Raw genomic sequence first — 27,723 nt, forward strand, 5'->3', positions numbered from 1 at the left:
CTTGTGGACAATGCTGAAGAAACAAGTCCATGTCAGAAAGCCATCAAATTTAACTGAACTGCACCAATTCTGTCAAGAGGAGTGGTCAAAGATTCAACCAGAAGCTTGTGGATGGCTACCAAAAGCGCCTAATTGAAGTGAAAATGGCCAAGGGACATGTTACCAAATATTAGCGCTGCTGTATGTACCCAGCAGATTTGATCACTTTTTTCTGTTCACCCATATTAAAGTCATAAAAGAACCAAACTTCATGAATGTTTTTTTTTGTGACAAAGAAGTATCTGTTCCAATCACTCTATCAGAGAAAAATCAGAGTTGTAGAAATAACTTGAAACTCAAGAAAGCCATGACATTATGTTCTTCACAAGTGTATGTAAAGTTTTGACCACAACTGTAAATATCCCATATTAAAGACAAGGAAAGCTGTATGGTAGTCGTATATATGTTTCTTTTCCATTAAATTTTGCTAAATTCACAGTCCGGAAATTACGGTATTCGTCATCGGTGAACGCATGCGTCAAACAAACATGAAATATACGTGCACATGCTAAGCAAAAGGGAGGTCTGGTGGTTCAAATCTAATGTGTGCAAAATTATAAATTTGCTTTAGCCAAACATTTTGTTGTTGTGGTTGTCATTAATGGAAAAAAAAAACAGTTGTCAAACGGTTGTTTCTCGAATGACTTAGTCACAGGCATGTTTATGTCCATGCACGGTAAGTTCACAAACAATCAAACGCCCATGCCGAAAAAGTTCAATTCACCTCGGTGACCAGCTCCAATTCTTCTTCGGTCTGTGCGGCGGGAGGGAAAACACAAGGCGACCAATCATGTCAAACACTATTGAGAAATTTTACTGATGGAAATTATAATATTATAGTATTTAAATTTAATGTCAGCAGTACGAAAGATGATTTCGGACAGTTCCGTTGTTATATGATATTATGATATTAATAGTCTTTCTTAGTGCAGTTTTTTTGTTCCAATTACATTTTTTTTTCATTTATTTTTGAAATAATAAGAATAAAAAAACCAAGAAAAAAAACCAACAAATATTGATTTAAAAAAAATATTAGCTTTATAGATTTCATTAAAAACATTATTTTGAAAAAATGAAAAAATACAGAGCCCCTAAAAATGCATCGACAGAAATAAAATAAATTTAAGCCATCTGGTAAACAGTAGCATTATACATTGCACTCTTTTACGCTAGCAGATTTTTGCTATGCAAGTTAACCGAATACAGCAATGCAACAATTGGCTAACTTGTATAAGAACTGTCAGCTATCTTAAATACATTATAATGCTAATGTTAACAACAATTGGCTAACTTGCATGGCAAAAGTCAGTAAGCTTAAATGCTATAAAATGCTATTGTTTACAACAATTGGCTAACTTGCATAGCAAAAGTCCGCCAGCTCAAATGCTATATAATGCTAATATTTACAACAATTGGCTAACTTGCATAGCAAAAGTCCGCTAGCTTAAATGCTATATAATGCTAATGTTTACCAGATAGTTTTTTCTGCGCACGGGAAACAATTTATAAAATGTAATTTAAATTTATCATTTTTATTTATTTAAATTCTATTCAAATCTAATTTAATTTCATTTTATTTCTGTCAATGTCCCTTTAGTGGCTCTGTAAAAAAACTAATTTTTATAACTTATTCTTCAATTTTTAAAAATTATTTTTCCATTTTATTTCAATTAAAAAAAAAACAGGAAAAAACAGCAAATAGTAATTAATAATTTATTTATATATAATAATGAAATAATATTTTTTAACATTTTATTCCAATTAAAAAATAAAGGAAAAAAAATGAATTGAATCTGATTTCTGTGGTCCTCAACGAAAGGTAAATATAATGGCTCCAAATTTTAAAATTGGCTTTAACAATGACATAGTACTCATAGTCCGACTAGTTTTCGGTCCCAATTCACATTTCGGGCTAAATAACTTTAATTAACATGTGATTTAAATATGAATGAACCATCAACTAACCCCAAAAAATAATCGGTCACAAGTCAACAATCAAAATAATCGTTTGTAGCAACCCGAGTCATGATAACCGTTATATTATATATTTGATGGAATTTTTGAGCGACTCACCAGCTGCATGAGGCTCTTGCCACCATGCGAGGTGATGACCCGGAGGTCCGGCTTGCGAGCGCTGATCATCTGAGGACTGGGAGGAGGTGGAGACTTGGCCGGGACCACCTTGACCAAGTTGCTGTTGTTGCCGTTGGAGATGGACAGCAGGCCCGGCGAGGCCCGGGCGCTAATGTAGCCATTAGCTAAAAAAAAAAAAAAAGAAGTCAATCGAAACAAAGAGTACAATTTTAAGCGGACAGATAACAACTAGTCAACAATGAGGAAAATAAGTATTTGAACACCCTGCGATTTTGCAAGTTCTCCCACTTAGAAATGATGGGCGGGTTTAAGATTTTCCTGGTTAGTGCTTGTCCTCTGTGAGAAACAATCTAAAAAAAATCCAATAATCATATTGTATGATTTTATTTTAACAATTATTTGTATTACACCACTGCAAATAAGTATGTGAAAACCTGTCTATTAGGTGGAATTGTAAGCCTCAAAGTCCTGTTAGTCGCCTTTAAAAAGTCCACCTCCACTCCACTTATTCTCCTAAATAAGTGGAGTGGAGGTGGACTTGAATTAGTCTGACATTTTGACCTATTTGAGGCAGTTAGCTGCATACACAGTGCCTTGCAAAAGTATTCGGCCCCCTTGAACCTTGCAACCTTTCGCCACATTTCAGGCTTCAAACATAAAGATATAAAATTTTAATTTTTTGTCAAGAATCAACAACAAGTGGGACACAATCGTGAAGTGGAACAAAATTTATTGGATAATTTAAACTTTTTTAACAAATAAAAAACTGAAAAGTGGGGCGTGCAATATTATTCGGCCCCCTTGCGTTAATACTTTGTAGCGCCACCTTTTGCTCCAATTACAGCTGCAAGTCGCTTGGGGTATGTTTCTATCAGTTTTGCACATCGAGAGACTGACATTCTTGCCTATTCTTCCTTGCAAAACAGCTCGAGCTCAGTGAGGTTGGATGGAGAGTGTTTGTGAACAGCAGTCTTCAGCTCTTTCCACAGATTCTCCATTGGATTCAGGTCTGGACTTGGCCATTCTAACACCTGGATACGTTTATTTTTGAACCATTCTATGTAGATTTGGCTTTATGTTTTGGATCATTGTCCTGTTGGAAGATAAATCTCCGTCCCAGTCTCAGGTCTTGTGCAGATACCAACAGGTTTTCTTCCAGAATGTTCCTGTATTTGGCTGCATCCATCTTCCCGTCAATTTTAACCATCTTCCCTATCCCTGCTGAAGAAAAGCAGGCCCAAACCATGTTGCTGCCACCACCATGTTTGACAGTGGGATGGTGTGTTCAGAGTGATGAGCTGTGTTGCTTTTACGCCAAACATATCGTTTTGCGTTGTGGCCAAAAAGTTCCATTTTGGTTTCATCTGACCAGAGCACCTTCTTCCACATGTTTGGTGTGTCTCCCAGGTGGCTTGTGGCAAACTTTAAACGAAACTTTTTATGGATATCTTTGAGAAATGGCTTTCTTCTTGCCACTCTTCCATAAAGGCCAGATTTGTGCAGTGTACGACTGATTGTTGTCCTATGGACAGACTCTCCCACCTCAGCTGTAGATCTCTGCAGTTCATCCAGAGTGATCATGGGCCTCTTGGCTGCATCTCTGATCAGTTTTCTCCTTGTTTGAGAAGAAAGTTTGGAAGGACGGCCGGGTCTTGGTAGATTTGCAGTGGTCTGATGCTCCTTCCATTTCAATATGATGGCTTGCACAGTGCTCCTTGAGATGTTTAAAGCTTGGGAAATCTTTTTGTATCCAAATCCGGCTTTAAACTTCTCCACAACAGTATCTCGGACCTGCCTGGTGTGTTCCTTGGTTTTCATAATGCTCTCTGCACTTTAAACAGAACCCTGAGACTATCACAGATCAGGTGCATTTATACGGAGACTTGATTACACACAGGTGGATTCTATTTATCATCATCGGTCATTTAGGACAACATTGGCTCATTCAGAGATCCTCACTGAATTTCTGGAGTGAGTTTGCTGCACTGAAAGTAAAGGGGCCGAATAATATTGCACGCCCCACTTTTCAGTTTTTTATTTGTTAAAAAAGTTGAAATTATCCAATAAATGTTGTTCCACTTCACGATTGTGTCCCACTTGTTGTTGATTCTTGACCCAAAAAATTAAATTTCATATCTTTATGTTTGAAGCCTGAAATGTGGCGAAAGGTTGCAAGATTCAAGGGGGCCGAATACTTTTGCAAGGCACTGTACACTTTAACATTGATTTTCTCAGGTGTTAGTGACACCCCTGCTCCAATCCATTTAAACTGTGAGTGTTGGCCATGAGATATCGGATCAGTACTCAGCAGATCCTCAAAACCAGGTGACCCAAACTCAAACTTGGGAGGAAAAATATATGATTGGGACAACCCTAACTCACAAATGTCCATCAAACCTTAACTGCGCAAAGCAGTTGAAAACAAACATCCCCGCGACAACTGCGCCGAACAAAACCGGCAACACCCGTCTTGTGTCCCGGTCCCCCTCGGGCCCCCTCTCAGCTGTCGGCCCTCGTCTCCGGAGCCAGCGCCGCCGATCTTGGCAGCGTCCGCTCCTCAGAGGTGACTTTGACGCTGACCAGAGCTTCCCCCTCAAAGCCCATTAGCGGCACGAACGCTGCCAGCAGTAACTGATATCTTCTCCACTTTTTTTTTTTTTTTTTTTCCCCGGGGCTTGTTTGTATCCCCTTTCTTTCCCACGTACTCCCTCCTACTCAGCTGTCGTGCGCTCAGCGCTTCGGGAACATCCACATTGACGTCAGACGCCATTCCCAGCATTCCTCGTTGCAGAGTCACCACGTCGCCGCCGCGTGGATGCGACGGCCAGACAGAAACATCATAAAACACACGTGGATTTTAAAATTTTGTGTGTGTGAAGCAGTTTTGCGCCTCCCTGTGCGTGTGTGTGGGCGTCCTGTTGCTATGACGACCATGAGTGTGCCCTTATTTGACCTTTTTTGGAAGTTTTTATCATTAAATGACATGTTTAGCTACTAGCTGACTGTTTTTATGGTAATTATTAATATTTTTACTGATTTTGAATCCGATTTTTTCGTCAATCTGGGCCACATTTTCCCAGAATGTGGCGGCGGTCTTAACTGTCAAGTCTCCTTAATCGGAACTTGTCCAGCAATCACGTCAACAAAGAGTGAGAGCGGCAGCAGGCAGGACGGCAGCGATAGCTGTGCATTAGCGTTAGCGCTTAGCTTCAACTTGGCTTTTACGCAGGCTTTACCACAGTCACAAAAAATATAAATTGAAGAAAAGGATAAACCTGATACTGTTCGGTTTTCTTTCTGTGCGCCAAATAAGCAATATTTCAGTATTGCTTACATGGCGGAGTCGGGGCAAACGCACCTACCTAGCCCTCTTGTACATTTTGGGGTTCCCTAGCCGTATAGTGGTATGAAAAAGTATCTGAACTAGTGCTGCAACGATTAAACGATTAACTCGAGTATTCGATCAGAAAAAAATATTCGAATTAAATTTTTCTGCTTCGAGTATTCGTTTAATTAAAGTGGCATCGTAATGGTTTGTTTTGAAAGTGTTTGCATTTAGTTTTATTGATTAGTGTGGATACACTGCCCTCTGGTCTGCCTCATTTCACATGGCTGAATCCAACTGCTCCCTGTTAAGACCAACGTAAGCTAAGTTTTTGTTTGAGCTAATGTTTTTTTTAATGCATTCATAATTTAGTTTATAGGTATACTTAGCTGATTTGTGGGAATACGTTTCTGAACCATTTGTTAAGAGCATTGTAAAAAAAAAAAAAAAAAAAAAAAAAAAAAAAAAAAAAACAGAAAAAAACGTTAGCATTTTATAGCATTTAAGCTAGTGGACTTTTGTTATGTAAGTTAGCCAATTGTTCTTTTGTTGTATTTAGATCATTTATTTACCGTTTTTCATACAGTTTGAGGCTCAGCTCAGGTATTTTAGTTTTTCATGTTCCTTATCCGATTACTCGATTATTCGAACTAACTAGCTCATCGATTAATCGACTACTAAAATAATCGATAGCTGCAGCCCTAATCTGAACCTTTTGAATTTCTCAAATTTCTGCATAAAATCACCATCAAATGTGATCTGATCTTTGTCAAAATCACACAGATGAAAAAACAGTGTGCTTTAATTTAAACCCTAACTTCACAGTTTTCTGAGTGAATCTCGGATCCATGCGGGCTCCAGTAGGTCTCCAGCAATATTTGCGGCGACTGTGGTGTAATTCAATGGAAGAATTATCTGAAAATCCACCTTTTGCCACAAAACACTGAAGTTTGGTGGTGGCAAAATCATGGTCTGGGGTTACATCCAGGATGGGGCCGTGCGAGAGATCTGCAGGGTGGAAGGCAACATAAATATCTGCAATATCAATAAATCTCAGCTGCCTCTTACATTCCTAACTAGGAGTGGGAACCTCTTGGTACATCACGATACGATACGCGATACAAAGCCCACGATAACGATGATCTGACGATATAGCGATACGACGATATAGCGATCCAACGATTACCCTCAACCTGGACAATGCGCCTGCCTGGATCGAATCAACTGAATAAACTAACCGCTGAATTATGAACTAATCTAAAATGAACAGAAAGTGACCTGTAAATGCCCCGAAAATCGGACCGAATGACTGTGAATGCTCTGGTTTTGAATGGACGAACATTCCCAGTAGGGTTATTCGATCATGTTTTTTTGCTCCCGATCCGAGCCCGATCGTTTTAGTTTGAGTATCTGCCGATCCCGATATTTCCCGATCTGATTGCTTATTTTTTTGCTCCCGATTCAATTCCAATCATTCCCGATAATTTTTCCCGATCATATACATTTTGCCAATGAATAAAACTCGGACGAATATATACATTCAACATACAGTACATAAGTTCTGTATTTATTTATTATGACAATAAATCCTCAAGATGGCATTTACATTATTAACATTCTTGCTGTGAGAGGGATCCACAGATAGAAAGACTTGTAATTCTTAAAGGATAAATGTGACTTTGTATATTGTGACTAAATATTGCCATCTAGTGTATTTGTTGAGCTTTCAGTAAATGATACTGTAGCCATTTAACTGTTCTGCCCAAATGCATGATGGGAACTGCAACCATGACTGTGCGTAGTGGCACCAATTGATATATCTTCTCTGCGTTGGGAAGTAATACAGGGAGTTAAGGAAAAGATCAACCAATACCGTTCTTCCCCACATGGCTTCCCACGATATTTCTAATTGTTGAGAGAGGGATTTTAAGGCTTTAGCCAATCAAACAGAGGTTCCAAAGACTGCCAAAATTCTCTCTACTCATTTTACGCTGCCTGTTAGCTCTATATAAAGGTAAATCGGCGCCATTATAGATTGAACGCGGCAATGCGTGAGTGGGTCGTGCAGCGCATGCGTTAATTTCATTAAATATTTTAACGTGATTAATTTAAAAAGAATTAATTACCGCCGTTTACGCGATAAATTTGATAGCCCTACTTTAAGCCAAAACTAAAGACTCTGGATGAATGTAAGACATTTTGTCTGTAACGTTAAATACAATTAGAAAACCATTTAATTAAAAAATATGTATATATTAAAAAAAGGCATGTCCGATATTTTTTTGCCGATTCCGATACTTTGAAAATGATGTGATCGGACCCTTTAGTTCCCAGTCTAAATGGATTGTTAAATGGATTTTTTTTTTAATTGACACCTTTTTAAAACGATATCTCGATTCTTGACAGGAGCATATCGATAACCTTTTGGGATACAAAGCATCACGATATATCACTATTTCGATATTTTGTCACACCCCTATTCTTAACCATAAAAAGGGACAAATTCTGCAGCAGGATGACGCTCCATCGCATACTTCAATCTCTACCTCAAAGTTCCTCAAGGCAAAGAAGATCAAGATCCTCCAGGACTGGCCAGCCCAGTCACCAGTAGGGATGGGAATTGATAGGATTTTTACGATTCCGATTCCATTATCGATATTGCTTAACGATTCAATTCTTTATTGATTCTCTTATCGATTCTAATTTGGGGAAAAAGAAGAACGTTTTGATTGGCATTGAGTTTGTTTAATCAGAAGTCACAACCTTAAAAACTCACAACAAGGTCAAAAGAGGCCCAAAGCCTCAATATTAACTGTGGCAATAAGTGGCAAATGCACAAGAATGTAACATTTTACTGAAACATTTTTCTAATAGAAATAAAAAAAATATTGGTATATATTGGCATATAGGTCGTTGGTCTGCCGTTAGCAATATGTGTTAAACTTGCAGGGGTCCCCAAACTTTTTCCAGTGAGGGCCGCATAACTTTTCCCTTCTTTGATGAGGGGCCGGGGTCAGTTCGTAACAGAAAAAGTGTGACGATTGCAGGAGAGCCTAAATGTAAAAAAATATTGTTTTCCAGAATGCCACAATCAAATAACCCTTTCTGGATATTTCACGGAACAAAAGTAAATAAAATAAAAATAATAATATAATATAATAATAATTAATAATAATAACACTATTACTCAAATAGATAATAAACAAATAACCCTCTCTGAGTTCTTCAAAGAAAAAGGCCAGAAAATAATTAACACTATTGAGAAAAAAAAAAAAAAAAAAAATCAAAATGTTCTCTGGTATTGTTCAGGGGGCCGGACCAAATGTCGGGGTGGGCCATATTCGGCCCGGGGGCCGTAGTTTGGGGACCCCTGTTAAAGTGTTATTTACCAGTATATTGAAATGCATGCCTTTTAGTTTTTATGGCGCTTTCACGCTAAAGTGGGGGCGCCCTTGCCCTTCCTCACGCGAAGAAGAACGCGCTCACGTGAAGAAGAAGAAATGCCGCATTCAAGCGAGTGAGCAAGTTAGTGAGAGAGGGAAGCACTGCTACGACCCTACGTTCTTTGTTAATGCTTGTAAAATATCTACAGAGGCAACGCCTGTATGTATCATCTTTTGTGTTGTTGTTGTGTGTTTCCACTCGCGATCGGACACTTAAAGTGCTTGTGACACGAAAAAGCATGTTTATTTCATAATACACGCGGTATTTTATGCTCCTGAATGATATGGACCGCTTGGATGTGTGTGGAAGCGATCGCTATATTTATTTAGTTTTTTGAATCCCGCGCCAGGAAAATGAGTGACTTCCGGCTTCGGTCTCGCATTGAGGAGGAGGGCGCTGTGACGTGTACGGTAGAAGACGTCCTCTTCACGCTACAGTGTACTGTTGTGTATGAGGACGAAGGATTCAGCTGATTTTGCGGATTAATACTTTTATTTTTTGCATCACGCCAGCCAAACGGCTGCAGAAAAATCATTCTGTATGCGGGAGAGGCGTATGCGCCTTTTTGGAGTTTCAAAAGGTTCCCATTCACCGTGGATATTTACTGTGGGACCATTGGACTTACAAGGAAGTGAGTAAACATCTTGTTTTGTATTATGTCAAATACGAATACAGTGATTACAAAGTAAACACTATAAAATTCCTTTAAATAAAGGACTACTTACGTTTGATCATTGATAGGCATGTAAAAAGCTATCCTCACGCTCATTAGCAGTTAGCTGTTAGCTACACAACAATTCCAGCCACCCTCCTCCAGGGAACGAACTGTAAATTGCTCTCCGCCGGGCGGTTTGCCGATCTGCAAAGAAACTCGACAACCGGGTCGTCATGTCAAATAATCCAGGCTAGTTATGTGTGATTTTCCACTTCGAAGACTTTGAAACATCCCTCGGTTCGGGTTAGCATGTCGGCTAGCTGTCACTCTTTCTGGTCTGTTTACATTCTCCGAAGCCGGGGAAGGGAAATGACATATGTCCGATTTAGGTGTCATAAAATATCGTTCGGCAGGTGTGACAGTAAAGGTAAAGTCGACTGTTTTGACCATTATGGAGTAATTTTGCCATGTCGTCTTGAATAAATGGATTTTTATTATTTTATATTCCATTTAGCACAAGTTATTTGTCATGACCATGCCATTTATTTAGCAATTGGGGAAAGTACTTGGGTAAAAAGAATATCCTGTAAAAATATTGAAGTAAAGAGACAGAAACAATGACATTTTGCCGCTCTCTTCGTCGCGTTTTCCTCATTGTGAATAGTTCCCCCTCGACGGGCTGACTGGTCCTTCTCAAGCCATTTATATAGCTATTGGGGAAAATACTTGGATAAAAAGAATATCCTGTAAAAATATTGGGAGTAGAGAGACTGAAACAATGACATTTTGCAGCTCTTTTCGTCTCGTTTTCCTCGTTCTGAACAATTCCCCCTCAATGGGCTGAATAGTAAAACCGATGAGCCTAGTCTACCGCTGACGTCATCCACCTGTTGGGGACGCTAAAGCCCTATAATTGTAGGCGTGGCTAACCGGCAGATTAAAAAACTAATTTCTCGTCATCTGCGCTTTGCTAAATTGTTGTATATGGTCGAATCGTCTCAAAATATGATTCTAATTCACATAATAATGCCATTTAAGACTTTTTTTCTGGTGTCGTATGCTCTTTAAATCCAGTTGTGTAGTGGTTTGAACGATGTGCTAATGCTAGCGAATGCATGCTAACTGTTTTGTTATTACTAGGGCTGCAGCTATCGAATATTTTAGTAATGGAGTAATCGACTGAAAATTCTATCGATTAATCGAATAATCGGATAAAACAAATATATTTTTAGGTGAAGAGCAATTATAAATATACATGAGAAAACAAGACATTTCATCTAATCTTGAACCATTTTCAGTCAATGTCTTTATTTTCGATGTATATTGTTGAAAACAGCCAACAATTGCATCTCAGATGTAACTAGAATTAAAAGAAAAAGACTAATTCACTGCTTTCACTCAAAAAACTTTTAGATCTTATTAAAAAAAACACATATATATCTTACCTAAAAATGCCGTTACGCTTGATAACGCACATCACTTAAAAGTTAGGATTTTTTCCCACGTGTTTCAATTGAATTTCTCTTTGTGTCAAGCCATTTTTAAGTTCTAGTTAAGTTTTAAGTTAGTCTAAACTGTAAGTCCTGATGAGTTTTTGCAGTGTTCAAAATAAATGTATGGTACAGGCTGTATTGGAGCACATTAGGGACCAGTGCTACTTGGTGTTTTATCCAGCAATGACAACTGAGCTAAAATTGATAGTTAGCGTGATTAAGTTTTTATTTTACACCCTCATCACTCCACAATGCTATGTTATGTTAAAGCCTGTATGTAAGACACGTTAGCCACGCATCGACAGTGGTCATAATTAATTGAAACCTAGCCTTCCGCAGGGCTAACGTTACGTGAGCTAGTCGCGCCTTTATTAGCGCTTAGCGCTCTACTGCTTTAAGATGGCGGCTGTTTACGAACGCTGCCCAGACACGGCTGAGTCTGTCATTTTGCATCTACTTCAACATACATGTGATCTCTATGAGACGCATCAGACGCTACCTGTACCAACGTAGCATCGTGCGGGCTAGTATTTAGCAACGTCGGCGTCGTTTGTGGCGGCTGTCGGCTGCAGTAAGTTTTTTTTTTTCCTCCTTCTTCCTCTCCGCACGTGACAGCGCGTTGTCCCGCATTAAACGTAGTCCGAGCAAAACGTGATGCTTAGAGCTGTCAAAATAAACGATTACTCGAGGTGAATAAAATTACTCGGATCAGTTTTTAAACTCGAGTTACTCGAGTTGCTCGAGTACTCGTTTCAGCTCTAGTTATTACTGAATTAGCCGCTAATCATCGCTGATTTACGTTGATGCAAACCTGTTATTGGGGACGAAATTGATTTGTTTCATTTCTATTTTTAGTTTCACTCTTCAGGTGATGGTTGAATAAAGTCAGCAAATTATACCAATGTCTTCTGTATTGTCATTTCGGAGTTTAGCTAGCTGTATAGCTGTCTCGGTGAGGACAGTGCAGTCTATTCCCTCCCGATGCAGTTATCTCCACCTTACAATGATTGCAAGTCGTTTTGTTGTAATTTTTCCTCGTGAAGTGAAGACACACTTTCGAGTGTTTGAACTAGGGCTGCAGCTATCGAATATTTTAGTAATCGAGTAATCGACTGAAAATTCTATCGATTAATCGAGTCATCGGATAAAACAAATATATTTTTAGGTGAAGAGCAATTATAAATATACATGAGAAAACAAGACATTTCATCTAATCTTGAACCATTTTCAGTCAATCAATGTCTTTATTTTCGATTTATATTGTTGAAAACAGCCAACAATTGCATCTCAGATGTTGTTTCAGTGAAACAAATATATTTTTGTACATTCACCATCATTTGGGAGGGTCTTAGCTTTCATATGAGCCATTTCTGAAACCAAATGAATAATTAAAAGTCAGGTTATTAGCAAAAAACGCGACAAGATTTTTGTCAGGGACTGTAAGATTAAAACTTGTTCCGGCGTTGGCAAGAATTAATAGTTAACTTCCCTTTAGTAGGCAGATCAAGTCAGGCTCACTGTTTCGCGTATTTGTTAACAGAACACTCGCAAAGGTCATGAATTCACCAACTACGTAAAGTCAGGGTGTCATGTCTTGTCATCTGGCAAATGATGTCACTTTTGAATGGATACAAAAGATGCAGCCTGCACATAAATGGGGTTTGTGACAAAATTTGCCAAATGAAGTCATTGTGAAGTCATTCTGTAAAAGATCATTTCCAAACAGTTTTTAGAGCTCACTTTCACTTTCTCTTATCCGAGTCGAAGCCTCACTCCGGTTCCCCTGTCACATTGTGTCCTCTGGACTGTGACCCTCAGCTGTCGCCTGTCAACAGTCCTGCGCGTGTTTGAGTGTCGCGAGCTCGTTTCGCCACACAGCAAACTACTCTGCCACTCTTTGTTTATTTGTGAGTCGCCGCTTTCGTTTATTTGGCTATTTGACTTGGAGCAAGACTAAATGTGTACTTACGGACTGGACTCGGGCACGCTCCGTTGGAGTTTCCCAAATCTCCTACGAGGAGGGCGCCTGCAAAAATGATAGAAAAGATTAGGAAAAATGAATAATTATCATTTATTTTCGCTGTAAATAAGACTTTGTGGTGTCCACAAGGGGGCACAAATTCCCAAGACACTAACTGGGAAGAGTGGGAGTGTATGATTATGTTTCAGTGCTTTTGCTGTGGTAGACATTCAATACATTTTGACTGGCAGCAATCGAACGAAATGGTATCAAATGAGTTAGCCTCTTGATGCCTGAAATTATAATATTTTAAAATTATTATAATAAATATCCATTAAAAAGTATTGGGGGAATACATAAGTACATGGAAAAAAGATATATTATATAGACAAAAAATAAAAATATAGACAATTTTTTGTTTTTAATTAAATCAAAATACAAAAAGAAGTAGAAGTAAGTATTAAAAAAAAATACATTTTTGGAGGAAAGTAAAAAAAAAAATATTTCAGAATGTCTTCTTTCTTCTAAATAAATGCTGTAATTTAAAAAGATATTTTTAGCTTTGCAAAATACATTTTTTAAATGTTTTTATACATTTTTTTATCTAATGATTTTTTAATTGGATTGATTTTTGAAAAAAAAGTATTTTTAAAAAATTTAATCAAAATTAAAAAGAAATATAGGTAAATGTAGAAAAATAATTAAAAATAAAGTAAAATAAATAAAATTAAATATTTTGGAATACATTTTTGAGAGGAAGTAAAAAAAATTCAAATTAAATATTTTAGAATAGAAATGAAACAACATTTTTGGGGAAAATATAAAATCCTTTTTATTTTTATTTTTCTTTAAAAATAGAAGCTGATTAAAAAAATCTTTTTAGTTTTATAAAGTATATTTCAATGCTTCTATACATTTTTTATCTAATATTTTTTTCAATTTGATTTGATTTAAAAAAAAACATTTTAAAATAAAAAACAAATTTTTAGAGGAAAGTAAAAAAATAAAGAAAATTAAATGTTTTAGAACAGAAATGAAATACATTTTAAGGGAAAATATAATTAAAAATCCTTTTTATTGATTTATTTTTTTAAATTAATACCCTAATTTTAGTTTTTACACTTTTTTATGTATGATTTTTAATTTGATTTGATTGATTTTTTTTTAATGAGTATTTTTAAAATTAAATCAAAAAAATTAAGAAGAAATTGAAGTAAATATAGAAAATTAATAAATAAAAAAAACAACTGAATTAAACATTTTGGAATCAAAATTACATTTTTTCAGGAAAACACAAGAAATTTTAAAAATAAAATTAAATATTTTAGAATAGAGATAAAATACATTTTTTGGGGAAATAAAAAAATCCTTTTTATTTTAAAGTTGTTTTTTTTTTTTTAAAGAAATGCTCTAATAAAAAATATTTTAGGTTTTATAAAGTACATTTTATATGTTTTCATACATTTTTTTCATCTAGTGATTTTTTATTTTAGGATTTTCTAATTTTTAGCAGCATTTTTTGGGGGGGGGGTTAGATTTTCTAGATTTGGCACTTTTCAAAATCAATTTAATTTTTTATTTTTAGCTTTATTTTTTATATTTATATCTAAATGTTTTCAATCTTTTAATTTAAAAAACATTGGATTATATTTTTTAATTTTTTTAATTTTAGGATTTTTCATTTGAGGATTCTCTCATTTCTAGCTGTATTTTTCAATTAGGGTTTCCATATTGAATACATTTGTTAAAATATTTTTTTTTAATGTTTGCCAATCTTTTTAATTAATTTTCTGTTTTTTAAAATGTTTTATCTTCTGACTTTTAATTTTAGGATTTCAAATTTTGTAGCTGTATTTTTTAACAAAATTTTCTGTATTTAATACATTTTTAAAAAAGTCAATCTTCATATTTTTGTCAATCTTTTTATATCTATATTTTCATAATTGTTTTTGGATTCTGATTTTTAGGTTAATTTAAATTTTTAGCTGAATTTTTGAAACAAAATGTTCTATATTTAGTACTTTTCATCAATAATATTTTTTTATGTACTTATGTATTCTTCTAATGCTTTGCGATTATTTGTAAACGCTTTGGTTGCCATTGACGACACCACACGTCAAATCCAGGTTGGAGGGTTGGGATCACATTGAACAAATCTTTACTCGCTGCCAACCCTCCCACTTCAAATGAACTGGACGTCCACCAGTGGAAAAACTTGAAAGCAGAAGGATGATTGGACGCCACATGATTGGACGTCGAGCATCGTCAACGACACTGAAACAGTTTAACGTAAATCCAGGCATCAAGGGGTTAATAGTGCACCAAATGCATTGTGCCTTTGAGGAGGATGTGTAAGAGTTAAAAAAATATATAATAAAAGACACGAGGGGGAGTAAACAAATATGTTTCGGGAGGTGGAAGTCGTTTGTCTCGCAAAAAGGGGCTGTCAATCAAAGCGTGTGGGCGGCACTTCACACAAGACTGTTGTTTTTGAAGAGGCTTTTGTTTTGGCGTTCCTCTGCTTGATGATGTTTCCACTCGTGCGATCTTCGTCAGTCAGCGCACCACATCAAAAGACCTTTCTGTCAGCTAGCGAGCGGGCGTGCGAGTTACAAAAGTTTAAATTAAGGCAGCGACGAACGGGCCGTGGAGTACTTGCTGTTAGTTTTGAGTTCAAATCAAAAGATCTTTGTCGTAGAGAAGTAACTGTTTACCAATCTTTCGAGTAGAAGTGGGTCAAATTTGGTGATAAACGGACAAAAAAATGAGTAATTAGCCATTTTGGGCCAAAATGGCCGACACCTGGTTTGGGCCCCCCATGAGTCATCACCTTATCGTGGTGGAGGGGTTTGCGTGTCTCAATGATCCTAGGAGCTATGTTGTCTGGGGCTTCAAGCCCCTGGTAGGGTCACCCATGGCAAACAGGTCCTAGGTATGAGGCCAGACAAAGTATGGCTCAAAAAGACCCCTTATGATGAGCAACATTAATGAACCCCAGTTTCCCTTGCCCGGACGCGGGTTACCGGGGCCCCCCCTCTGGAGCCAGGCCTGGAGGTGGGGCTCGAAGGCAAGCGTCTAACCCTGTCCCCATGGGGCCCGGCTGGGCTCAGCCCGAAAAGGCAACGTGGGTTCCCCTTCCCATGGGCTCACCACCTGTGGGAGGGGCCAAAGGGGTCGGGTGCGTAGGGAGTTGGGCGGCAGCCAAAGGCGGGGGCCTTGGCGGTCCGACCCCCAGCTGCTGAAGATAACTCTTGGGACATGGAATGTCACCTCTCTGGCAGGGAAGGAGCCTGAGCTGGTGTGTGAGGCAGAGAAGTTCCGACTAGATATAGTCGGACTCTCCTCCACACACAGCTTGGGTTCTGGTACCAATCCTCTCGAGAGGGGTTGGATTCTCTTCCACTCTGGAGTTGCCCATGGTGAGAGGCGCCGGGCAGGTGTGGGCATACTTATTGCCCCCCGGCTTGGCGCCTGTACGTTGGGGTTTACCCCGGTAGACGAGAGGGTAGCCTCCCTCCGCCTTCGGGTGGGGGGATGGGTTCTAACTGTTGTTTGCGCTTATGCACCGAACAGCAGTTCAGAATACCCACCCTTTTTGGAGTCCTTGGAGGGTGTGCTAGAGAGCGCCCCCTCTGGGGACTCCCTCGTTCTACTGGGGGACTTCAACGCTCACGTGGGCAATGACAGTGAGACCTGGAGGGGCGTGATTGGGAGGAACGGCCCCCCCGATCAGAACCCGAGTGGTGTTCTGTTATTGGACTTCTGTGCTCGTCACGGTTTGTCTATAACGAACACCATGTTCAAACATAGGGGTGTCCATATGTGCACTTGGCACCAGGACACCCTAGGCCGCAGTTCGATGATCGACTCCGTAATCGTGTCATCGAACTTGCGGCCGCATGTTTTGGACACTCGGGTGAAGAGAGGGGCGGAGCTGTCAACTGATCACCACCTGGTGGTGTGTTGGCTCCGATGGCGGGGGAAGATGCTGGCCAGACCTGGCAGGCCCAAACGTATTGTGAGGGTCTGCTGGGAACGTCTGGCAGAATCCCCTGTCAGAAAGAGTTTCAACACCCACCTCTGGCAGAACTTCTCCTTTGTCCCGGGGGAGGTGGGGGACATTGAGTCCGAGTGGGCCATGTTCCGCACCTCCATTGTTGAGGCGGCCGATCAGAGCTGTGGCCGTAAGGTGGTTGGTGCCTGTCGTGGCGGCAATCCCCGAACCCGCTGAAGGGATGCCGTCAAACTGAAGAAGGAGGCCTATCGGGCCTTTTTGGCCTGTGGGACTCCGGAGGCAGCTGACAGGTACCGGCTGGCCAAGTGGACTGCGGCCTCGGCAGTCGCCGAGGCAAAAACTCGGACATGGGAGGAGTTCGGTGAGGCCATGGAAAACGACTTCCAGACGGCTTTGAGGAAATTCTGGTCCACCATCCGGCGTCTGAGGAGAGGAAAGCAGTGCACTATTAACACTGTGTATAGTGAAGATGGTGTACTGCTGACCTCGACTCGGGACGTCGTGAGTCGGTGGGGAGAATACTTCGAAGCCCTCCTCAATTCCACCGACACGCCTTCCTTTGAGGAAGCAGAGTCTGGGGACTCTGAGGTGGGCTCTTCGATCTCTGGGGTTGAAGTCACTGAGGCGGTTGGCAAGCTCCTCGGTGGCAAGGCCCCAGGGGTGGATGAAATCCGCCCGGAGTTCCTAAAGGCTCTGGATGTTGTAGGGTTGTCATGGCTGACACGCCTCTACAACATCGCGTGGACATCGGGGACAGTGCCTCTGGATTGGCAGACCGGGGTGGTGGTCCCCCTTTTTAAAAAGGGGGACCGGAGGGTGTGTTCCAATTATAGAGGAATCACACTCCTCAGCCTCCCCGGTAAAGTCTATTCAGGGGTGCTGGAGAGGAGGGTCCGTCGGGAGGTCGAATCTCGGATTCAGGAGGAGCAGTGTGGTTTTCGTCCCGGCCGTGGAACAGTGGACCAGCTCTACACCCTCGGCAGGGTCCTCGAGGGTGCATGGGAGTTCGCCCAACCAGTCTACATGTGTTTTGTGGATTTGGAGAAGGCGTTCGACCATGTGCCTAGGGGAATCCTGTGGAGGGTGCTCCGGGAGTACGGGGTACCGAGCCCCTTGGTAAGGGCTGTTCGGTCCCTGTACGACCGGTGTCAGAGTCTGGTCTGCATTGCCGGCAGTAAGTCGAATTCGTTCCCAGTGAGGGTTGGACTCCGCCAAGGCTGCCCTTTGTCACCGATTTTGTTCATAATTTTTATGGACAGAATTTCTAGGCGCAGCCGAAGCGTTGAGGGGGTCCGGTTTGGTGACCTCAGCATTGAATCTCTGCTTTTTGCAGATGATTTAGTGCTGTTGGCTTCATCAAGCCGTGACCTCCAACTCTCACTGGAGCGGTTCGCAGCTGAGTGTGAAGAGGTTGGGATGAAGATCAGCACCTCCAAATCCGAGACCATGGTCCTCAGTCGGAAAAGGGTGGAGTGCCCTCTCCGGGTCGGGGATGAGATCCTGCCCCAAGTGGAGGAGTTCAAGTATCTTGGGGTCTTGTTCACGAGTGACGGTAGGAGGGAGCGGGAGATCGACAGGCGAATCAGTGCGGCGTCTGCAGTAATGCGGACTCTGCACCGGTCCGTGGTGGTGAAGAAGGAGCCGAGCCGAAAGGCAAAGCTCTCGATTTACCAGTCGATCTACGTTCCTACCCTCACCTATGGTCACGAGCTTTGGGTCGTGACCGAAAGAACAAATCCCGGATACAAGCGGCCGAAATGAGTTTCCTCCGCAGGGTGTCCGGGCTCTCCCTTAGAGATAGGGTGAGAAGCTCGGTCATCCGGGAGGGACTCGGCGTCGAGCCGCTACTCCTCCGCGTAGAGAGGAGCCAGCTGAGGTGGCTCGGGCATCTGGTTCGGATGCCTCCCGGACGCCTCCCTGGAGAGGTGTTCCGGGCATGTCCCACCGGCGGGAGGCCCCGGGGACGACCCAGGACACGCTGGAGAGACTATGTCTCTCGGCTGGCCTGGGAACGCCTTGGGATCCCGCCGGAGGAGCTGGTTGAATTGGCTGGGGAGAGGGAAGTCTGGGCTTCCCTGTTAAAGCTGCTGCCCCCGCGACCCGACCCCGGAACAAGCGGAAGATAATGGATGGATGGATGGACCTGGTTTGGGCCCGAGCACCGAGAGGTGTGAGAGCCCTATTGTAACGCAAATGATTGTTATTGTTATCATTATGAAAATGGACAATTTGAAGGCCTTAACATGCTCACAAATTCACCAAAACTGAGAGACCACGACAACGAAAATGGGAATTTGGTATATGACAAAATGGCTTTTGGCATAAGGCATTTTATTGGTATATGATAAAATGTCTTTTTTTGGTATATAGCATTTTTTGCAGGCCCTGCGAAGGAAAATTTGGACTTGGATGGCCATGGCGTGGCGGTGCATTGCGTACAAAAAATACCATATACCAAAAGAAAATTTTATATACCAAAAAAGCAATATACCAAAAGCCATTTTGCCACATACCAAAAATATTTTGCCATATACAAAAAAAAAGCCAAATACCAAAAGCCATTTTGCCACATACTGCACCCCCCAAAATGCCATATACCAAAAGCCATTTTACCACATACCAAAACAAATGTCATTTACCAAAAATATTTTGCCATATACAAAAAAATGCCATATACCAACAGCCATTTTGCCATATAAAAAAATGCTATATAATTTTTTTTTTGCCACATTACCCAAAAAAATGCCATATTCCAAAAGCCATTTTGCCATATACAAAAAAAGCCACATACAAAAAATGCCAAATACCAAAAGCCATTTTGCTACGTACTCCCCCCCTCCAAAAAATGCTATATACCAAAAGCCATTTTGCCACACACCTAAACAAATGCCATATACCAAAAGCCATTTTGCCACACACCTAAACAAACGCCATATACCAAAAGCCATTTTTCCATATACCTAAAAAATGCCATAAAGCAAAAACATTTTGCCATATAAAAAATGCCATATACAAAAATAACCCCCCCAAAAAAGCCAAATACCAAAAGCCATTTTGCCACATACCCCCCCAAAAAATGCAATATACCAAAAGCCATTTTGCCATATAAAAAAATGCCAAATACCAAAAAAATGCACTATACCAAAAGCCATTTTGCCTTATACCAATACAAAAAAGCCATACACACACAAAAAAAACATTTTACCATATACCAAAAAAATTCCAGAAACCAGAAGCCATTTTGCCACATACACCCTCCCCCAAAAATGCAACATACCAAAAGCCATTTTGCCATATAAAAAAAGCCACATACCCAAAAAGTGCACTATACCAAAAGCCATTTTGCCACATGCAAAACAAAATGCCATATACCAAAAGCCATTTTGCCATAAACAAAAAATGCCATATACCAAAAGCCATTTTGCCATATACTGTACCAATACCCCAAAAAATGCCATACACAAAAAAACATTTTGCCACATGCAAAACAAAATGCCATACACTAAAAGCCATTTTGCCATAAACAAGAAAAATGTCATATACCAAAAGCCATTTTGCCATATACCAATACCAAAAAAATGCCATACACAAAAAATATTTTGCCATATACCAAAAAAAAGTCATACACGAAAAGCCATTTTGCCATATAACAAAAAAATGGCATATACCAAAATCCATTTTGCCATATACCAAAATAAAATGCCATACGCCAAAAGCTATTTTGCCATACACCAAATACTACTTTCGTTCTCGGCCCTGCTGCCAAAACTTCAAAACTTACAGATACATGCGGCTTGGCATAAATGTCAATAATTTTTTTAACATTGCGAAAAATGGGTCAAGATTGCTCAAAAAATAGTCTCTTGGACCCATATCTCAAACCCAAGAGGAAATAGAGTATTTAGGATCAAATGTGGAAAAACATATGCAATTTTAGTCGATATACAGGGTGCACATTTGAGACCTTGGTGCCTAGTGAGTTAAGTTGGATCCTCCTCAAAATTGGTGGGACTGTTCATGAGACATGTGAGATATTAAATAATCAATATGGTGTTTTTTTTATTCACGGGTCTGACCGGGGGGGGGGGGGGCAAATTTGGCTTTTTTTGGCAACACGCCAAATTCAGTCAATGACTAATAACACCCAGAGTTCAGTCTTTTTTATATCTGGCATGTATGAGAGGTATTCCAGCCTAAACACGACTGCATTGAAATATTACCCATTAGGCGTGGCGCCTCCTGCAGGAAACAGGAAATGCCTTTTTTTACTAAACAGGCTCTTCCTCCAAGGGAAAAAAACCCAAGTGACCTCAAACCTGCATCAGGGGAGCCTAAAGACATCTGTTCAGGTGCTTGATGAAAATTTTGTTGAAATCAGGTAATCCTGTGTCTTTTTGGCCATGGCTTCTTGAGACTTTTTTGTGGGTCTATTCATGATTGAAATGCCGACCAAATTTACTGTTGCTAAGATGAACTGGCTTCAGGGGCTGTCATTTTTAGGAACCTAACAATGAAAGGGATACGCTTGTTTTATACTGAAGTAGCCACTTCAAACCAAAATGGCTGCCTTCCAGTGTCTTTTTGGGGATGGCTTTTTGAGACTTTCGTGGGTCTACTCATGATAGACATGCCTACCAAATTTCACACTGCTAAGGTAAACTGGCTTTAGGGGCTGCATTTTAAAAAGATGTTACGGTTAAGGGGACAATTTAAACCAAAATGGCTGCCTTCCTGTGTCTTTTGGGCATGGCTTCTTGAAACTTTTTTGTGGGTCTAGTCATGATAGACACGCCTACCAAAGTTCATGTTGCTAAAATTACATGGCTTTAGTGGCTTTCATTTTTAAGAACCTAACAATGAAAGGGATACGCTTGTGTTATGCTTAGTTTTATACTCAAGTAGCCAATTTAAACCAAAATGGCTGGCTTCCTGTGTCTTTTTGAGCATGGCTTCTTGAGACTTTTTTGTGGTTCTACTTATGATGAACACGTCAACCAAATTTCATGAGGGTCAAATAAAATTTCTCCAGGGGCTGCATTTTATAAAATTGTAATGTTTGATAGAGCATAGACTTTTCTATGCTTAATTGTATACTCAAGTAGTTCAAACCAAAATTGCCAAGCTTCTGTGTTTCTTTAGGTATGGCTTCTTTAGACTTTTTTGTGGGTCTACTCATGATAGACATGCATACCAAATTTCATGTTGCTAAGATGAACTGCCTTTAGGGGCTGTGTTTTTAAAAGATGTTACAGTTGTGAGAGCTGAGCTTGTTCTGTGCTTGCTTGCATACTGAAGAGGACAATTAAGTTCAAACCAAAATGGCTGCCTTCCAGTGTCTTTTTGGGCATGGCTTCTTGAGACTTTTTTTTGGGTCTTCTCATGACAAACATGCCAACCAAATTTCATGTTATTAAGATGAACTGGCTTTAGGGGCTGCATTTTTAACAAATGTTACCGTTATGAGAGCTGAGCTTGTTCTTTGCTTAGTTGTATACTAAAGAGGACAATTCAAACCAAAATGGCTGCCTTCCTGTGTCTTTTTGGGCATGGCTTCTTGAGACTTTTTTGTGGGTCTACTCGTGATAAACATGCCTACCAAATTTCATGTTGTTAAGATGAACTGGCTTTAGGGGCTGTGTTTTTAAAAGATGTTACAGTTGTGAGAGCCGAGCTCTTTCTGTGCTTGCTTGCATACTGAAGAGGACAATTCAGTTCAAACCAAAATGGCTGCCTTCCAGTGTCTTTTTGGGCGTGGCTTCTTGGGACTTTTTTGGGGTCTGCTCATGATAAACATGCCTACCAAATTTCATGTTGTTAAGATGAACTGGCTTTAGGGGCTGCATTTTTATCAGATGTTACCGTTATGAGAGCTGAGCTTGTTCTTTGCTTAGTTGTATACTAAAGAGGACAATTCAAACCAAAATGGCTGCCTTCCTGTGTCTTTTTGGGCATGGCTTCTTGAGACTTTTTTGTGGGTCTACTCGTGATAAACAAGCCTATCAAATTTCATGTTGCTAAGATGAACTGGCTTTAGGGGCTGCATTTTTAACAGATGTTACCGTTATGAGAGCTGAGCTTGTTCTTTGCTTAGTTGTATACTAAAGAGGACAATTCAAAGCAAAATGGCTGCCTTCCTGTGTCTTTTTAGGCATGGCTTCTTGAGACTTTTTTGTGGGTCTACTCATGATAAACATGTCTACCAAATTTCATGTTGTTAAGATGAACTGGCTTCAGGGGCTGCATTTTTAACAGATGTTACCGCTATGAGAGCTGAGCTTGTTCTTTGCTTAGTTGGTATACTAAAGAGGACAATTCAAACTAAAATGGCTGCCTCCCTGTGTCTTTTAAGACATGGCTTCTTGAGACTTTTTTGTGGGTCTACTCGTGATAAACATGCCTACCAAACTTCATGTTGTTAAGATGAACTGGCTTTAGGGGCTGCATTTTCAACAGATGTTACCGTTATGAGAGCTGAGCTTGTTCTTTGCTTAGTTGTATACTAAAGAGGACAATTCAAACCAAAATGGCTGCCTTCCTGTGTCTTTTTGGGCATGGCTTCTTGAGACTTTTTTGTGGGTCTACCCGTGATAAACATGCCTACCAAATTTCATGTTGCTAAGATCAACTGGCTTTATGGGCTGTGTTTTTAACAGATGTTACCGTTATGAGAGCTGAGCTTGTTCTTTGCTTAGTTGTATACTAAAGAGGACAATTCAAAGCAAAATGGCTGCCTTCCTGTGTCTTTTTAGGCATGGCTTCTTGAGACTTTTTTGTGGGTCTACTCATGATAAACATGTCTACCAAATTTCATGTTGTTAAGATGAACTGGCTTCAGGGGCTGCATTTTTAACAGATGTTACTGCTATGAGAGCTGAGCTTGTTCTTTGCTTAGTTGGTATACTAAAGAGGACAATTCAAACTAAAATGGCTGCCTCCCTGTGTCTTTTTAGGCATGGCTTCTTGAGACTTTTTTGTGGGTCTACTCGTGATAAACATGCCTACCAAATTTCATGTTGCTAAGATGAACTGGCTTTAGGGGCTGTGTTTTTAAAAGATGTTACAGTTGTGAGAGCTGAGCTTGTTCTGCGCTTGCTAGTATACTGAAGAGGACAATTCAGTTCAAACCAAAATGGCTGCGTTCCAGTGTCTTTTTGGGCATGGCTTCTTGAGACTTTTTTGTGGGTCTACCCGGGATAAAAATGCCTACCAAATTTCATGTGGCTCAAATAAACTGGCTTCAGGGGCTGTCATTTTTAAGAACCTAAAAATAAAAGGGATACACTTGTTTTATACTCAAGTGGCCACTTCAAACTAAAATGGCTGCCTTCCTTTGTCTTTTTCGGCATTGCTTCTTGAGACTTTTTTGTAGTTCTACTCATGATTGAAATGCCTATCAAATTTCATGTAGCTAAAACATACTGGTTCTAGGGGCTGAATTTTTAAAACATAATGTTAAAGGAGCTGAAATTATTCAACGCTTAGTTTTACAATTACTTCAAACCAAAATTGTCGGGTTCTTTTGGGTTTTAAAGAATGGCTTCTTGCAATGTTTTTGTAGGTCTACTCATGCTAGACATACCTACCAAATTTATAGTTGCTAAGATATACCAACTTTAGAGGCTGCATTTTTAAAACAAACACAGTTGAGAGAACTGAGTTTGTCCATTGCTTAGTTTTATACTCATGTGGCCAATTAAAACAAAAATGGCCGAGTTCCGTTGTCTTTTTAAGCACGGCATCTTGAGACTTTTTTGTGGGCCTTCTGACGTCAGACATGCCCACCAAATTTCACATGGTTAAAATTAATTGTGTTGAGGGGCTGTATTTTTTTTCCGTGCATGTTTTTGTAGTTATCCATTTTTTTAGTAGGTTTAGTGTCTGATGATAAAAAACTTGACAGCACATTGTACCTGCGCTGGCGGGTCGCTGCGGCAGTCCCGGCGACACGCTGTTCCTCTGCAGGTTGGGTTGCTGCGGCGACAGCAGGCGGGGGTCTGACAGTGCGGCGTTGACAAAAGAAGTGGTGGTAACCAGGGCGCCGCCCGGGTTGTTGCTGAACTGGAGGGTGGCCGGTTGCGGCGGCGGGGCGCTCGGATTGGACACCGGCACAGTGACGGGCATTGAGTAGGTTGGCTGCAGGACAGAAGAGGGGAGGCCGTTACAGGCAGTCCGTGTTGTCGTGGCCGCTCATCATGGGAAGAGACAGGTGTTTGAATTAGCTTAGTTAGCTTAGCATCAGCGAAGCAAACAAGCTTGAAGGTGTGAAAAAACAGTCACGCCAAAAGAAATGAAAAGTTAGCCCGAGTGAATTCGTCACTTTGCTCCTCCCCCCGCTAAAGCTACATGCTAACAGCTCATCACAATATTGTCGTGATTTTCCGTGGCTGCTGTTGAGTCCATAAAGTGGGCTTAAAATGGATGTCAAGGACCATTTGGGGTCGTCCTACAAGGTGACCCACTTTTCAGTGAGAGCGGTTTTTCTATATTAAGAATGTGGGCCAGGGTGCCCGAGTTCTGAGCTGTGCTCGGCTCCGGCTGCCCGGGACCCACTTTGATTGCGAGGAGAATGAGGACACGTCAGATGAAAAAGAGAAAAAAGTTTCTTTGTCGGAAGCAGATTATCTTAAAAGTAGTGGTGGGACTCAAATAAACAAAACAAAAAAATCAAATTAGCCACTTCTTAATCTTGATTAACCACATATGATTGTACAATATTATTCATTCATTCATTCATTTTCCATGCCGCTTATTCCTATTTGTCCTAAAAACATATAACGGTAGTCCCCAGGTTACGAAGAACTTCCATCCCTACACTGGTGACGTAAACGGAATTTCCGCGGTATTAACCATGTTGGACAATACCGTAACTTTTTCTTAAAATATTTACGTAAAATGAACAATTACTGGCCGTTTTTTGCTTTTAACCAAAAGCTGAACTGTTTTATGTTCATATCTATGGAAATTCTGCGGTTCAAATATTTATTTACATTAATTTTCAACTTAAAAAGCTTTTTGTTTTGTGACAGCCGCCATTTTGGATTTTTATCGCTACACAATAGAGGAATTCAGCCGAAATAAGTTGTGGTTGTGAATAGAAAAATGCTCATTTTAATTTTGTTGAGTAAAATTTAAGATGATTCTGCATGCTTTCCTCAAATATTAAGTTTCTGATATTAATATTTGAGTGATTTATTAGCTGTTGAAGACTTGCACTAAATTAAAAAAAAAAAAAAATGAAGTTACTATTTTCTTTGTCGTTTTCTTTAATATTTACTTGAATATTTTTATTGATTGGTCGTTGTGACTAAAATACAGTGACTGTTATTACTGATTTTGCACAGGAGTTCAGATGTTGCACTGTGTGAAAGGCTGCTACTGTGTGTAAAAAAAAGAGAAAGCACTTATTAAATGCTGTGATCTGTTTTAATATATATATATATATATATATATATCAATCTGAAAGTATACTATTTTCATTTGACTTCAACCAGGAGTGACACAAGAGCCAATAAAAATTTGTTTAATGTCTGATCGCTTGTGTTGCCTCATGATTCACGAAAAATATGCTTTGCTTTAGAGCTTTAATGCATCCCAGGCTTTAATGCATCGCGATGCATTGCCGAATCGAACCGAATTGAATCGTGACCCTCTGAATCGAATCGGATCGAATCGTGGCCCTCCGAATCGTAATCGAATCGAATCGTGAGGGCAGTGCCGATGCACACCTCTACTATTTTGGGCAAAAACGTATATGTTGTGTTAAATATTGCTATTGATCTAAGGCAGCCGCTAGCCTCATTTGCTAACATTGTGAAATAAACGCTACGGTTTCTTTGCTTTTAACCAAGAATCGAGACTGTTTTACATCCATATCTATGAAGAATTTGGGGATTTAAACATTTATTCACAAGAATTTTTGCCAGAAAAGCTCCTTTTACGCCAGGCGGCTGCTAGCCTCCTTTGCTAGCATAGTAGCATGGCAGGTCATCAATATACGTAAAATAAACGCTAACTGTACGGTTTCCTTACTTTTTACCAAGAATTGAGACTTTTTTACGTCCATATCTATGAAGAATTCGGGGATTCAAGTATTTATTCACAAGAATTTTCGCCAGGCGACCCTTATTCGCTAACAGTATATAGTGTATAATGATAATAAATAATATTCTATTCTATAATAAGTTATATATAATATAGGACAGTCACCTTCACCCGTTCAGCTCCCTGGTTCACAAAGGAGCTGAGAACACTAAAAAGGACTGGCCGAGTCCTGGAGCGGGCCTATGTTACATCACGGCTGCTGGTGCATAAGTTGGCCTACCGGGAACATCAACGGAAATATGCCAAAGAACTCTCCAAGGCCAGGTTAGCTCACTACTGCAACATTATTAACAGTAACTCAGGTAACTCCAAACAACTCTTCACCACCGTCAAACACCTCCTTAAACCTCCAACTATAGCACACCACAATCAGACAGTCTCACAGTGCAACAAATTCATGGACTTCTTCACAACCAAAATACACGATATCCGCGCGTCTTTCTCCCATACTTACAGTTCTGTCACATTATGTGACATTGCACCCGTCACCCACAACCTGTCTCACTTTTCCCCCACAGTGCAGCAGGAGGTCGAGAAGGTCATCAATAAATCCAAACCATCCACTTGCTCCTTAGACCCCTTCCCTTCCCCTCTGCT

At 40.1% G+C, this 27,723-nt stretch overlaps 1 protein-coding gene across 1 annotated transcript in view; it reads right to left on the minus strand.

Annotated features, from left to right (window-relative positions):
• Positions 1 to 27,723, minus strand: part of LOC130915088 (myocyte-specific enhancer factor 2D homolog) — a 221,684-nt gene that overhangs the window by 27,886 nt on the left and 166,075 nt on the right. Inside the window, exons 7-10 of the mRNA XM_057834815.1 lie at positions 24,936 to 25,158; positions 13,020 to 13,076; positions 2,113 to 2,297; positions 764 to 793 (exon numbers count right to left, since the gene is read on the minus strand). Of these exons, the coding sequence (XP_057690798.1) occupies positions 764 to 793; positions 2,113 to 2,297; positions 13,020 to 13,076; positions 24,936 to 25,158 (495 nt within the window). The remainder of the gene's footprint in view (positions 1 to 763; positions 794 to 2,112; positions 2,298 to 13,019; positions 13,077 to 24,935; positions 25,159 to 27,723) is intronic.

Source organism: Corythoichthys intestinalis, chromosome 4 (genome assembly GCF_030265065.1).
Source record: "Corythoichthys intestinalis isolate RoL2023-P3 chromosome 4, ASM3026506v1, whole genome shotgun sequence".
Lineage (NCBI taxonomy): Eukaryota > Metazoa > Chordata > Actinopteri > Syngnathiformes > Syngnathidae > Corythoichthys > Corythoichthys intestinalis.